Below are 14620 nucleotides of genomic sequence, written 5' to 3'. Positions count from 1 at the left end.
CTCTGTTGCCGAGTCAGATGGGTTGCCAGGTTGTGAAAGCTGTCAGCTTTTGCTGCTGTAGCTCATGTGGTGATTGCAGCGGCTTTTCACACTTCCCCATTGGGCCAGTCCTTGTTCCTGGAAAGACCGAGTTTTCCCGCTGCAAGCTGATGTGACCACGGGCTCCCCCGCCGAGTGGTGAGTCACACTGGCGTACCGATCCAACTGGCCCCCCACCACGTGGGCGGAGCCCAGGCGCATGCCGACAGACTATTCAACCGCAGCAGGAATCGCTGCCCTCTCCACGCCCTGAATCTCCCCCCACCAACCACCCCGCCAGCAGATGGTCATTCCGAGCTGTGTGGGGGGTGGTGGTGGAAGCCCAGGTACCTCTGCTGGACAGGCCGGGGGTGCGGTTGGCGGAGGATGGGCAGGGGTGGGGGGGGGGTTGTGGTCAACATTTAGCTCAGTAACTCCACCCCCTCTGCCCCCTTTCGAGTTGGAAGCCAAATGTGGGATCTTCCTGTGCGGACTGGCACGAGGAGACGCCTGAAGGGTTTTCACCTCTATCCGCTTCCACCGCCAACCCCACCCACCCCCCCACCACCCCTCCTCCGACCCCTCGAATCACTTTGGAAACTGTCTCCCACCTTAAAGAAAGACCTCTTGATGGAGTAGAGAGTCTGATCGTAGAGGAAGCTGATTTGGAGGTTGATAACCGGTCTGGTGGCTGACGTGTTCTGTATGTTCAAGGTCAGCTTAAATGCTGGTCCAATCCCCTGGACCTAGAGCAGAGACAGGTAACTGTATCTCAGCAACAAACACGCTTCCGCGTTTAAAATCCCTTCCAATGCCCCAGACCCCAGGCCCCAGGCAGAGCTACTGCAGGCTGAATGACACAGTTCTAGATTGTACAGGGACTGAGGGACCTGGGGGTTCATGTGGGTCAACCTAAGAAGGTGACCGGACATATCGAGAGCAAAATGAGCAAAGCTCATGGGGTCGTGGACTTCATAAACGGAGGAATTGTGGACAAGAGCAGGGAGGTTCCACTGAACCCGTGTAAAACTCTGGTTAGGCCCCAGCTAGAGAGTTGAGTTCAGTTCTGGTCACCACACTTGTGAAGGTCTTTGAGAGGGTGCAGAGCAGATTGACCAGTACGGTCCCAGGGCTGAGGGGGTTTTAGCGAGTGGGTTAGGGGGGTTGAAGAAGCTGGGCTTGTTCTCCTTGGGCCAAAGGAGATTGGGGGGGGCGGATTTGTTAGAGGTGGACAAGGTGATGACAGGTTTGGATAAGGTCGTCAAGGAAAAGCTGTTCCCATTGGCTGATGGGACAAGGACCAGGACGGAGATGGATTTAAGGTTTTGGGCAGCTGATGATGGGGAGGTGGGGGGGGGGGGGGGTTGGGAGGGTGGGGGGGATGAGAGGAAGAATTTTTTTACCCAGTGAATGGTAATGAGCTGGAACTCGCTGCCCAGGAGGGGGGTGGGAGCAGAGACGGTGAATAATTTCAAAAGGAAATTGGATGGACGCTGCAAGGAAATAAACTTGGAGGGTTACAGGGGAGAGCATGGGGGAATGGGACTGACTGGATTGGTCCACAGAGAATTGACATGGACTCAATGGGCCGAATGGCCTCCTTCTATGTCGTAATGACTCTGAGGCTTCAACCAGGCCTCAATGGCCAAACGTGCTGTTTAAATAGTCAATCCAGCTAACAGCAAACAGAGTCTAACGGGGGATACCCGAGACTCTTCTCTGGTACCCATCCCAGGAGAGAGAGGTCCACTCACCACTGCGTTCATATTCAGTGGTTCCTGGAGGTCAGCAGAGACCGGTGCTAAGCTCGCTTCAAGAGCCTTGACGTACTCTCGGGCTGCCCTGAGACGTAGGCGATACAAGTCCGTCTGGAAGGCCCTGTGCATAGCTTTCAACCAGAGGAGGGGGGGTGGGGGAGGAGAGGGAATAAAACACGACCATTAATTGCCAACAGTCAGGGAATCACCAACCCAAGATTAGTGTCAGGGGTCTGTTGACTGATCCACTGTGCCAATCAAGGAGCAGGACTCTCAGCCAACAGTCTACAGAGTCTACTCAAAGAGTCAGATCAAGCTGCAGAAAACAGAGCACGGGGCAAAACTACAGCAACATCTGCCGATCATAGCATGAAGGTTTCTCCAGCAGGATGCAGTCAGTGGAGAATAGCAAGGAGCCGACGAGATGAAAACATTTCAGTCGGCACCCGCACCTCCCACCCTCCCCCGATCGTCATTGTGGCTTTACTCCAACGGGTTTCAGTAAGTAGGCAGGTCGGAGACTGGGATTTAGCTTGTGCGGGAGCTGAAAGGAGTGCAGTTAAAACAGAGGTTAGTACAGTGTGCAGTTTAAGTGAACTCTTGTAGACTGTTTGCAGTAGTGTGCTGTTTAAATAGACTCTGCAGACTGTTGTAGTGTGCTGTTTAAATGGACTCTATAGGCAGTTGTGGTGTGCTGTTTAAATAGACTCTATGGGCTGTTGTAGTGTGCTGTTTAAATGGAGTCTATAGACTGTTGTGGTGTGCTGTTTAAATAGACTCTGTAGACTGTTGTAGTGTGCTATTTAAATGGATTCTATAGACTGTTGTGGTGTGATGTTTAAATGGACTCTGCAGACTACATGCGTAGTGCGCTGTTTACTCTGTAGACTGTTTGCAGTAGTGCACTGTTTAAATAGACTCTGTAGACTGTTGTAGTGTGCTGTTTAAACGGACTCTATGGGCTGTTGTGCTGTGCTGTTTAAATAGACTCTGCAGACTGTTGTGGTGTGCTATTTAAATAGACTCTGCAGACTGTTGTAGTGTGCTGTTTAAATGGACTCTATAGACTGTTGTGGTGTGTTTAAATAGACTCTGTAGACTGTTTGTGTAGTGCACTGTTTAAATAGACTCTGTAGACTGTTTGCTTAGTGCGCTGTTTACTCTGTAGACTGTTTGCTGTAGTGCACTGTTTAAACACACTCTCTTCACTGTATAATAAACAGTTCGATGAAAATTCTACTATAAATCCAACCCCTTCCGTGTGAGGCAGCACCCGTGAGGTTTCCTTCAATTGCACGGGAAAAAGTCAGACTGTGTGATGCCTCTGCATTTGAATAACAGACTGACAACATGCTGCCCAACACCCACCTCGCCCGCCTGTTTTGCGCCCAAGGACTGGCTGCTGAGGTGAGGTGCTGGAAGGGTGGGTAGGTGACTGTTGCATCACATTCCTCAGCCAGACTCCAGGGACAGTAGCTTGTCTACTCACCCACAGCATTTTCCCGTTCCCGCAGCGTCTGGTCCACGTACAGCTTGGTTTTCCTTGGGATGTTCAGTTTAATGCTCTGCGCCAGGGGAGGGCCGGGGCTGGTGTCTTTATCCTCAAAGACTGCAGTTCGCTTCAGGATTTTAATGATCAGCCCACCCCCTGAGAGGAGAAAGGAAGGAGGGTTAGTGACAGGACCCGCTTGCAGCGCCTCTCGCAGCGACCTGAGCAGGAAAGAGAGTAAATGATTGTAACTGCTTCCTCAGTCAATGACCCACTGTCAATAAACAAACATACAGAAACTTCTACATGAAATCAGTGACCTGTCTCTGCTACATGAGAGGGTGTAGAAATCTAAGAGCGACCGCACGTGTGTATGCAAGACCGAGTGCACGACTGCGGGAGGCAGAGCACACATGTCCACAAGTTGCGACCTGATCTGTTGTGCATTCTGTGTATCAGCTGCTCTCCACAGCAACTTCCCTGCTCCAAAAGCTGTACCTGTCCTGGGAGTGTTTGATGGGGACAGTGTAGAGGGAGATTTACTCTGTATCTAACCCCGTGCTGTACCTGTCCTGGGAGTGTTTGATGGGGACAGTGTAGAGGGAGCTTTACTCTGTATCTAACCCCGTGCTGTACCTGTCCTGGGAGTGTTTGATGGGGACAGTGTAGAGGGAGATTTACTCTGTATCTAACCCCGTGCTGTACCTGTCCTGTGAGTGTTTGATGGGGACAGTGTAGAGGGAGCTTTACTCTGTATCTAACCCCGTGCTGTACCTGTCCTGGGAGTGTTTGATGGGGACAGTGTAGAGGGAGCTTTACTCTGTATCTAACCCCGTGCTGTTCCTGTCCTGGGTGTGTTTGATGGGGACAGTGTAGAGGGAGATTTACTCTGTATCTAACCCCGTGCTGTACCTGTCCTGGGAGTGTTTGATGGGGACAGTGTAGAGGGAGCTTTACTCTGTATCTAACCCCGTGCTGTACCTGTCCTGGGAGTGTTTGATGGGGACAGTGTAGAGGGAGCGTTACTCTGTATCTAACCCCGTGCTGTACCTGTCCTTGGAGTGTTTGATGGGGACAGTGTAGAGGGAGCTTTACTCTGTATCTAACCCCGTGCTGTACCTGTCCTGGGAGTGTTTGATGGGGACAGTGTAGAGGGTTTACTCTGTATCTAACCACGTGCTGTACCTGTCCTGGGAGTTTTTGATGGGGACAGTGTAGAGGGAGATTTACTCTGTATCTAACCCCGTGCTGTACCTGTCCTGGGAGTGTTTGATGGGGACAGTGTAGAGGGTTTACTCTGTATCTAACCACGTGCTGTACCTGTCCTGGGAGTGTTTGATGGGGACAGTGTAGAGGGAGCTTTACTCTGTATCTAACCCCGTGCTGTACCTGTCCTGGGAGTGTTTGATGGGGACAGTGTAGAGGGAGATTTACTCTGTATCTAACCCCGTGCTGTACCTGTCCTGGGAGTGTTTGATGGGGACGGTGTGTAGAGGGTTTACTCTGTATCTAACCCCGTGCTGTACCTGTCCTGGGAGTGTTTGATGGGGACGGTGTAGAGGGAGATTTACTCTGTATCTAACCCCGTGCTGTACCTGTCCTGGGAGTGTTTGATGGGGACAGTGTAGAGGGAGATTTACTCTGTATCTAACCCCGTGCTGTACCTGTCCTGGGAGTGTTTGATGGAGACAGTGTAGAGGGAGCTTTACTCTGTATCTAACCCCGTGCTGTACCTGTCCTGGGAGTGTTTGATGGGGACAGTGTAGAGGGAGCTTTACTCTGTATCTAACCCCGTGCTGTCCCTGTCCTGGGAGTGTTTGATGGGGACAGTGTAGAGGGAGCTTTACTCTGTATCTAACCCCGTGCTGTACCTGTCCTGGGAGTGTTTGATGGGGACGGTGTAGAGGGTGCTTTACTCTGTATCTAACCCTGTGCTGTACCTGTACTAGGTGTGTTTGATGGGGACAGTGTAGAGGGAGCTTTACTCTGTATCTAACCCCGTGCTGTACCTGTCCTGGGTGTGTTTGATGGGGACGTTGTAGAGGGTGCTTTACTCTGTATCTAACCCTGTGCTGTACCTGTACTAGGTGTGTTTGATGGGGACAGTGTAGAGGGAACTTTACTCTGTATCTAACCCCGTGCTGTACCTGTCCTGGGAATGTTTGATGGGGACAGTGTAGAGGGAGCTTTACTCTGTATCTAACCCCGTGCTGTACCTGTCCTGGGAGTGTTGATGGGGACAGTGTAGAGGGAGCTTTACTCTGTATCTAACCCCGTGCTGTGCCTATCCTGGGAGTGTTGCAATCCAGTGCAGTATTGCTGATCAAGTGAGGAAGGGGGGTGACACAGGCCAGCGGAGAAGGGGAGAGGCAGAGAGAGGGACGCACCTTTCGTGGTCATGATGAGGGTCCCATCCTCCCGTCCATACTTGCCGAAACACAGGCTGGTTACCACATCCTAGGAGAAAAGGGAGGACAGAGAAATGAACGCTGTCTGGTGATTGAGCACGGAGCAGGATAAAGACCTGGGATTCTCCGGCTGAATTCTGGGGCGTACCGGGAGAAATCATCAAGCACCAGGGCCTGCGAATCACACTGCACTGTTACAGCACTGAAAACCCTCACTGCTTCAAACAACATGCCTTTACTTTGTGCCTTTAATGTCCCAAAGGCTGGTACAGAGCATTACCAAGTACATTTTCACATGAGACACATACAGGAGGTATTAGGGACAGAGGACCAAAAATTCAGTCAAAGGGGTCGGTTTTAAAGAGCGTCTTAAAGGAAAAGAGAGAGCGAGCGAGGGGTGGGGGGGTGGGGTGTGTGTGTGTGTCAGGAAAGGGGTTTAGGGAGGGAATTCCAGAGCTCAGGGTCGCAGGCAGCTGAAGGCACGGCCGCCAATGGTGGAGCGATGGGAATCGGGGGATGGTCAAGAGGCCGGAATTGGAGGAGCGCAGAGATCTCGGAGGGTTGTAGGGGCTGGAGGAGGTTACAGAGATAGGGAGTCTCGTAGGGGCTGGAGGAGTTACAGAGATAGGGAGGGTTATAGGGGCTGGAAGAGGTTACAGAGATAGGGAGGGTTGTAGGGGCTGGAGGAGGTTACAGAGATAGAGAGGGTCATAGGGGCTGGAGGAGGTTACAGAGATAGGGAGGGTCGTAGGGGCTGGAGGAGGTTACAGAGATAGGGAGGGTAGTAGGGGCTGGAGGAGGTTACAGAGATAGGGAGGGTCGTAGGTGCTGGAGGAGGTTACAGAGATAGGGAGGGCTGTAGGTGCTGGAGGAGGTTACAGAGATAGGGAGGGGTGTAGTTGCTGGAGGAGGTTACAGAGATAGGGAGGGTCATAGGGGCTGGAAGAGGTTACAGAGATAGGGAGGGTCATAGGGGCTGGAGGAGGTTACAGAGATAGGGAGGGTTGTAGGGGCTGGAGGAGGTTACAGAGATAGTGAGGGTCATAGAAGCGAGGAGGCCAAGGAGGAATTTGAAAACAGGGATGAGAATTTTAAATGATTCAAGTTAGTTACCCTGATGGTCTGGATCTCTACAACCACAGTGCACACTGCGGGCACAGTGACATTGATAAAGGAGCTGTTGGGGTTAGCATCCGCATCATGACTCCTGACACGTGCTCCCACTGATCAGATTTTTTGGTTAGATTTACATCGTGCACAAACATGAGAGATTACATTTAAAAATAGCGGCCTTCTGGGTTACCCAATCTGATTCCAGGTCGCTCAATAACTAAGCTAAGCAAAGATCGAGGTAGCATCAGTGATCATGGTTAGGAGGCTGAGAACCCACAGGTCGAGGGTTCAATCCCCACCCTGGGCGGTTTGAAGATCAGTGACAGCAGTGACTGTCGGAAGCTGTCAGATTATCGGGAAAATCCATCTGCTTCAGGAAGTTGTGGCCCTTGTCCAATCTGAGCCCTATGTGACTCCAAACCCCACACGCCCACAAGCGAGGCAACTCTCTCAACGCCAAGACAAGATTTTGCAAAAGGATTGGCCACCCCCCCCACCCCCCCTCGTTTCGAACTCTCGTTCCTTGACCAGCCGGCAGGGGGAGGGCAGGAGACTGGGGCCAGCGGTGGAGGAGGGTGCTGGGTGGGGGTGGGTGGTGAGGGAGCGTACCTGGGTTTTGGTGATGTTGACGAGGATTTTGTCCCGGTAGAGGTGGACCTCGGAGTTTGCCAAGGCCACCAGCACTGCCTGGAAGCCCTTGGATTTGTGATCCATCAGGCCCATGGTCATCACGGGAGCTGGCAGCTGTACAGTCCACAGCTTCTTCCCCTGAAGGTCGAAAAGAGACTTTGCGTTAGGCACATGGAGCCAAGGTGGACACAGAAAGGTCTCCCTCCTGCTCCCTTCAGCACCTCGGGACGTCACTAATCGTTTCACAGATGATGAAAGACCATTTTTTTTGAAGTGCGATCACTCTTGTAATGTAGGAAACTCAGCAGCCCATTGACACACAGAAGATCCCACAAACAGTAATGTGATAATGACCCAGATCATCTGTTTTTACTGATGTTGGGTGAGGGATAAATATCAGCCCCAGGACACCGGGGAGAACTCCCCCCTGCTCTTCTCCCACTAGTGGCCGTGGGATCTTTTACACCCACCTGAGAGGGCAGACGGGGCCTCGGTTTAATGTCTCATCCTGAAAGACGGCACCTCCGACAGCGCGGCGCTCCCTCAGCGCTGGCCCTCCGACAGCGCGGCGCTCCCTCAGCGCTGGCCCTCCGACAGCGCGGCGCTCCCTCAGCGCTGGCCCTCCGACAGCGCGGCGCTCCCTCAGCGCTGGCCCTCCGACAGCGCGGCGCTCCCTCAGCGCTGGCCCTCCGACAGCGCGGCGCTCCCTCAGCGCTGGCCCTCCGACAGCGCGGCGCTCCCTCAGCGCTGGCCCTCCGACAGCGCGGCGCTCCCTCAGCGCTGGCCCTCCGACAGCGCGGCGCTCCCTCAGCGCTGGCCCTCCGACAGCGCGGCGCTCCCTCAGCGCTGGCCCTCCGACAGCGCGGCGCTCCCTCAGCGCTGGCCCTCCGACAGCGCGGCGCTCCCTCAGCGCTGGCCCTCCGACAGCGCGGCGCTCCCTCAGCGCTGGCCCTCCGACAGCGCGGCGCTCCCTCAGCGCTGACCCTCCGACAGCGCGGCGCTCCCTCAGCGCTGACCCTCCGACAGCGCGGCGCTCCCTCAGCGCTGGCCCTCCGACAGCGCGGCGCTCCCTCAGCGCTGGCCCTCCGACAGCGCGGCGCTCCCTCAGCGCTGGCCCTCCGACAGCGCGGCGCTCCCTCAGCGCTGGCCCTCCGACAGCGCGGCGCTCCCTCAGCGCTGGCCCTCCGACAGCACGGCGCTTCCTCAGCACTGACCCTCCGACAGTGCGGAGCTCCCTCAGCGCTGACCCTCTGACAGCGCCTCAATGCAGCTTAACCCACAAATGGCATAACAGCATTCGTACCATGCAAAGGATACATTGGACTCGGAAGGGATGGAGTGCAGATTGACTGGAATGATACCGGGATAAAACGTTTACCTTATGGGAAGTTAAATGATTCAATAGGGTTGATAGAGAGAAACTATTTCCTCTGGTGATGGGGGGGCGCGGAGTTCAGAACAAGGGGGCAGAACCTTAAAATTGAAGCCAGGCCATTCAGGGGTGATGTCAGGAAGCCCTTCATCACACAAAGGGGAGTGGAAATCTGGAACTCCCTCCCCCCACCAAAAATCTGTCGAGGCTGGGGGTGAATTGGAAATGTCAAACTGAGATTGATGGATTTTTGTTGGGTAAGGGGGTTAAGGGTTACGGAACCGAGGCCGGTGGATGGGGTTAAGGTCCAAACTGGCCATGATCCAATTACATGGGCAGGGCAGATTCAAGGGGTTTATTGGCCTTTTCCCATTCCTTTGTAACAGGCTTGAGGGCCTAAATGGCCTCAACCTATTCCTGTGTAAAAGCCTCGAAAGGGGCTGAATGACCTCCTCCAATCTCTGTCTATCAGGCTCGAGGGGCTGAATGGCCTCAACCTGTTAGTGTGTAAAAGCCTCGAGGAGGGGCTGAACTGCCTCCTCCTGTTCCTGTTTAACAGTCTCAGAGAGGGGCTGAATGGCCTCCTCCTGTTCCTGTGTAATAGGCTCGAGGGGCTGAATGGCCTCCTCCTGTCCCTGTGTAATAGGCTCGAGGGGCTGAATGGCCTCAGGTTCCTATGTAATTGGCTTAAGAGGGGCTGAATGGCCTCCTTCTGCCTCTGTGTCATAGGCCCAAGAGGGGCTGAATGGTCTCCTCCTGGCCCTGTGTAACAGGCTCGAGGAGGGGGCTGAATGGCCTCCTCCTGTTCCTACGTTCTGCACAGGGAAGTTGGACTGGGTCTGCTTAAGCAGAATTGACCTGATCAAAGCTTTTTGAAATGGGAAGTCTGAGCAGTCCTGTGTGTGTCAATTTTTACCCCCGTGTACAATGTCACACAGAGAGGAGCCCCAATGGGCTAAGCCGGGGACCTACCTTCTGAGTATATGCCTGCAGCAGTTCCTTCCCACAGCCAACCACGATGTTCTTGTTGAGTCGCACTAGACCTACAGGCTGGGAGTTCAGCTCGATGCAGTGCTTGGGCCTTTTGGAATCTCTGTAATGGCAACAAAGGCTTTTAATTATCCGGCACCTTCAGCTTTGAACAACTTCCCCCCAAGGTGCTTCACAGGAACGTCAATCAGACAGAATCTGACCCTGAAAGAGGTCGGTTTTAAGGAGCGTCTTAAAAGGAGGAGGGGGAGAGAGTCGGAGAGGCTTAGGGAGGGAATTCCAGAGCTCAGGGCCCCCCAGGGCAGCTGAAGGCACGGCCAATGGTGGAGCAATGGGAATCGGCGGGATGGTCAAGAGGCTGGAATTGGAGGAATGCAGAAATCTCAGAGGGTTGTAGGTACTGGAGGAGGTTACACAGATAGGGAGGGTTGTAGGGGCTGGAGGAGGTTACAGAGATAGGGAGGGTTGTAGGAGCTGGAGGAGGTTACAGAGATAGGGAGGGTTGTAGGGGCTGGAGGAGGTTACAGAGATAGGGAGGGTCGTAGGGGCTGGAGGAGGTTACAGAGGCTGGAGGAGGTTACAGAGATAGGGAGGGTTGTAGGGGCTGGAGGAGGTTACAGAGATAAGGAGAGTTGTAGGAGCTGGAGGAGGTTACAGAGATAGGGAGGGTTGTAGGGACTGGAGGAGGTTACAGAGATAGGGAGGGGTGTAGGGGCTGGAGGAGGTTACACAGATAGGGAGGATTGTAGGGGCTGGAGGAGGTTACAGAGATAGGGAGGGTTGTAGGGGCTGGAGGAGGTTACAGAGATAGAGAGAGTTGTAGGGTCTGGAGGAGTTTACAGAGATAGGGAGGGTGGTGGGGCTGGAGGAGGTTACAGAGATAGAGAGGGGTGTAGGAGCTGGAGGAGGTTACAGCGATAGTAAGGGGTGTAGGGGCTGGAGGAGGTTACAGAGATAGAGAGGGGTATAGGAGCTGGAGGAGGTTACAGCGATAGTAAGGGGTGTAGGGCCTGGAGGAGGTTACAGAGATAGGGAGAGGGCATGGAAGGATTTGAAATATTAAAATGGAGGTGTTGCCAGGGTAGGTCAGCGAGCAGAGGGGGTGATGGGTGACTGGGAGTTGGAGCAGGTTCAGGTTAGGTGCTTTGTCTTGGAGGATGTTTTATGCTATGGTGTCAGAGATTGGGCCAGGTGAGAGAACAGAAGACAAACAAGCATTGTAAATTGTTGTCATGCAGCAACTCTCAGAACTTGGAGCAATCCCAAAATCCCAGCAGGAATTTTCCTGCCTACCTGCGGATTATGTAGATACTTCCATTCCGACATGCAACAATGATCCTGAACTCCACATCAAACTGGCCAGTGACATCCAGGAACACTGGGACACTGGGGAGGTTCACCTGGCAGAGAGAGACGGACACAACTATTAACAGGGGAAATGGCTATTCCATCACTCCCCGAGGGGATCTCCCACCCTCTCGAAACCACTGCTCATCGAAAGCTCTGCTGCCCCCTTACCGGAGCCACACTGAGACCCAGAAATACCTTGATTTAAATTCTCATCATTCTTTTCAAACCTTCTCCAGACCCTACAACCCTCCCTACCTCTGTAACCTCCTCCAGACGCTACAACCCTCCCTATCGCTGTAACCTCCTCCAGCCCCTACAACCCTCCTTATCTCTGTAACCTCCTCCAGCCCCTACAGCCCTCCCTATCACTGTAACCTCCTCCAGCTCCTACAACCATCCCTATCTCTGTAACCTCCTCCAACCCCTACACCCCTCCCTATCTCTGTAACCTCCTCCAGCCCCTACAACATTCCCTATCTCTAACATCCTCCAGCCCCTACACCCCTCCCTACCTCTGTAACCTCCTCCAGACCCTACAACCCTCCCTATCTCTGTAACCTCCTCCAGACCCTACAACCCTCCCTATCTCTGTAACCTACTCCAGCCCCTACACGCTTCCCTATCTCTGTAACCTCCTCCAGCCCCTACAACCCTCCCTATCTCTGTAACCTCCTCCAACCCCTACACCCCTCCCTATCTCTGTAACCTCCTCCAGCCCCTACAACATTCCTTATCTCTGTAACATCCTCCAGCCCGTACACCCCTCCCTACCTCTGTAACCTCCTCCCGACCCTACAACCCTCCCTATCTCTGTAACCTCCTCCAGCCCCTACACCCCTCCTTATCTCTGTAACCTCCTCCAGCCCCTACAACCCTCCCTATCTGTAACCTCCTCCAGCCCCTACAACCCTCCCTATCCCTGTAACCTCCTCCAGCCACTACAACCCTCCCTATCTCTGTAACCTCCTCCAGCCCCTACACCCCTCCCTATCTCTGTAACCTCCCCCACACTCCAGCTAGAGAGTCCGGAACATGGTGATCCTGACAGATCTTTGTAACAATCTGTCATTAATTGGTTTTGAGGCCATGATAAGGACTTTTAAAAAATTCTTTCATGTGATGTGGGCATTGCTGGACAAGGCCAGTGTTTGTTGCCCATCCCTAATTGCCCTTGAGCTGAGTGTCTCGCTCGGCCATTTCAGGGGGGCAGTTAAGACTCAACCACATGTGGCTGTGGGTCTGGAGTCACATGTAGGCCAGACTGGGTAAGGAGGGCAGATATCCCTCCCTAAAGGGGACATTAGTGACCCAGATGGGTCTTTACAACAATCAATGATAGTTTCATGGTCACCGTCACTGAGACTAGTTTTATTTTCCAGATTTATTAACTGAATTTAAATTCCACCGGCTGCCCCGGTGGGATTTGAACCCCTGTCCCCATTAGTCTGGGCCTCTAGCCCAGTGACATTACCACTACAGAACCGTCTCCCCAGAAGGAAGCCTAAAATAAATAAATAGTCTGAACATAATCAAGGGAAGGCTTTGAATGATTAACCATTAACTCTAACTCCCTGACTCTCCTTTTATTTGAACCCTGCGAGCACAGGGAACACTCTGTCACAATCACCACCTATTCCACTGGAAACACGCCCATTCTCCTTATCCCTCCCTCGACAATCACACACGGACCGACTACCTTGGCCTGGATGGTAAACGCTTCAGGGTCCAGGATGCAGACCTCCATGTTCTCGGTACCAATCACCAGGCAGCCCACCGCATCCTCGTCGGCCATGTTCTTATTCAGAGTGGACATGCAGGTTATCACCGTCTGCACTCGAACAAGGGGGACAGGAGAGTGAGAGAGCAGCACCATTCAGCCCCTCACCCCCAGTACACACTGCTGGGACTAGGGAGGCAGACAACGATCCACAAGCACACGCAACCTGTCGGGGGATACCAGGGGAGGAGACACAGAGAAGAAAAACCAACTGGTGGGGAGATAGGGGGACCGAGGGAAGGGGGCGCAGACAGGGGGACCGAGGGAAAGGGGCGCAGACAGGGGGACCGAGGGAAGGGGGCGCAGACAGGGGGACCGAGGGAAGGGGGCGCAGACAGGGGGACCGAGGGAAGGGGGCGCAGACAGGGGGACCGAGGGAAGGGGGCGCAGACAGGGGGACCGAGGGAAGGGGGCGCAGACAGGGGGACCGAGGGAAGGGGGCGCAGACAGGGGGACCGAGGGAAGGGGGCACAGACAGGGGGACCGAGGGAAGGGGGCGCAGACAGGGGGACCGAGGGAAGGGGGCGCAGACAGGGGGACCGAGGGAAGGGGGCGCAGACAGGGGGACCGAGGGAAGGGGGCGCAGACAGGGGGACCGAGGGAAGGGGGGCGCAGACAGGGGGACCGAGGGAAGGGGGGCGCAGACAGGGGGACCGAGGGAAGGGGGCGCAGACAGGGGGACCGAGGGAAGGGGGCGCAGACAGGGGGACCGAGGGAAGGGGGCGCAGACAGGGGGACCGAGGGAAGGGGGGCGCAGACAGGGGGACCGAGGGAAGGGGGGCGCAGACAGGGGGACCGAGGGAAGGGGGGCGCAGACAGGGGGACTGAGGGAAAGGGGGCGCAGATAGGGGGTCCGCGGCCAATGAGGGGCCTTTGTGGGATCAGTTTTGCTCAGCTCCCTCCCTTGATCCCACGCTCTCTGTCTCATCTCCCTCTTTCTCGGCCCCTCCGTCACCCTCAATCACCACCCTCATCCCCCTCGAACCCACCCTCTCCCCATCCCCCTCAACCCCTCCCACTGCCCCCTCGAACCCACCCTCTCCCCATCCCCCTCAACCCCTCCCACTGCCCCCTCGAACCCACCCTCTCCCCATCCCCCTCAACCCCTCCCACTGCCCCCTCGAACCCACCCTCTCCCCATCCCCCTCAACCCCTCCCACTGCCCCCTCGAACCCACCCTCTCCCCATCCCCCTCAACCCCTCCCACTGCCCCCTCGAACCCACCCTCTCCCCATCCCCCTCAACCCCTCCCACTGCCCCCTCGAACCCACCCTCTCCCCATCCCCCTCAACCCCTCCCACTGCCCCCTCGAACCCACCCTCTCCCCATCCCCCTCAACCCCTCCCACTGCCCCCTCGAACCCACCCTCTCCCCATCCCCCTCAACCCCTCCCACTGCCCCCTCGAACCCACCCTCTCCCCATCCCCCTCAACCCCTCCCACTGCCCCCTCGAACCCACCCTCTCCCCATCCCCCTCAACCCCTCCCACTGCCCCCTCGAACCCACCCTCTCCCCATCCCCCTCAACCCCTCCCACTGCCCCCTCGAACCCACCCTCTCCCCATCCCCCTCAACCCCTCCCACTGCCCCCTCAACCCCTCCCACTGCCCCCTCGAACCCACCCTCTCCCCATCCCCCTCAACCCCTCCCACTGCCCCCTCGAACCCACCCTCTCCCCATCCCCCTCAACCCCTCCCACTGCCCCTCCCCATCCCCC

General features: G+C 55.3%; 1 protein-coding gene across 3 annotated transcripts in view; it reads right to left on the bottom strand.

Annotated features, from left to right (window-relative positions):
• Positions 1-14620, bottom strand: part of bbs1 (Bardet-Biedl syndrome 1) — a 43335-nt gene that overhangs the window by 14725 nt on the left and 13990 nt on the right. For all 3 annotated transcript variants that reach the window (XM_041181971.1, XM_041181972.1, XM_041181973.1), the window contains 8 exons: positions 12824-12955; positions 11071-11177; positions 9760-9880; positions 7395-7553; positions 5652-5721; positions 3265-3423; positions 1773-1906; positions 630-764 (listed from right to left, as the gene is read on the bottom strand). In XM_041181971.1, the coding sequence (XP_041037905.1) occupies positions 630-764; positions 1773-1906; positions 3265-3423; positions 5652-5721; positions 7395-7553; positions 9760-9880; positions 11071-11177; positions 12824-12955 (1017 nt within the window). The remainder of the gene's footprint in view (positions 1-629; positions 765-1772; positions 1907-3264; positions 3424-5651; positions 5722-7394; positions 7554-9759; positions 9881-11070; positions 11178-12823; positions 12956-14620) is intronic.

The sequence above is a fragment of the Carcharodon carcharias genome (assembly GCF_017639515.1).
Source record: "Carcharodon carcharias isolate sCarCar2 chromosome 37 unlocalized genomic scaffold, sCarCar2.pri SUPER_37_unloc_17, whole genome shotgun sequence".
Classification (NCBI taxonomy): Eukaryota; Metazoa; Chordata; class Chondrichthyes; order Lamniformes; family Lamnidae; genus Carcharodon; species Carcharodon carcharias.
This window is presented reverse-complemented; position numbering and strand designations above follow the sequence as displayed.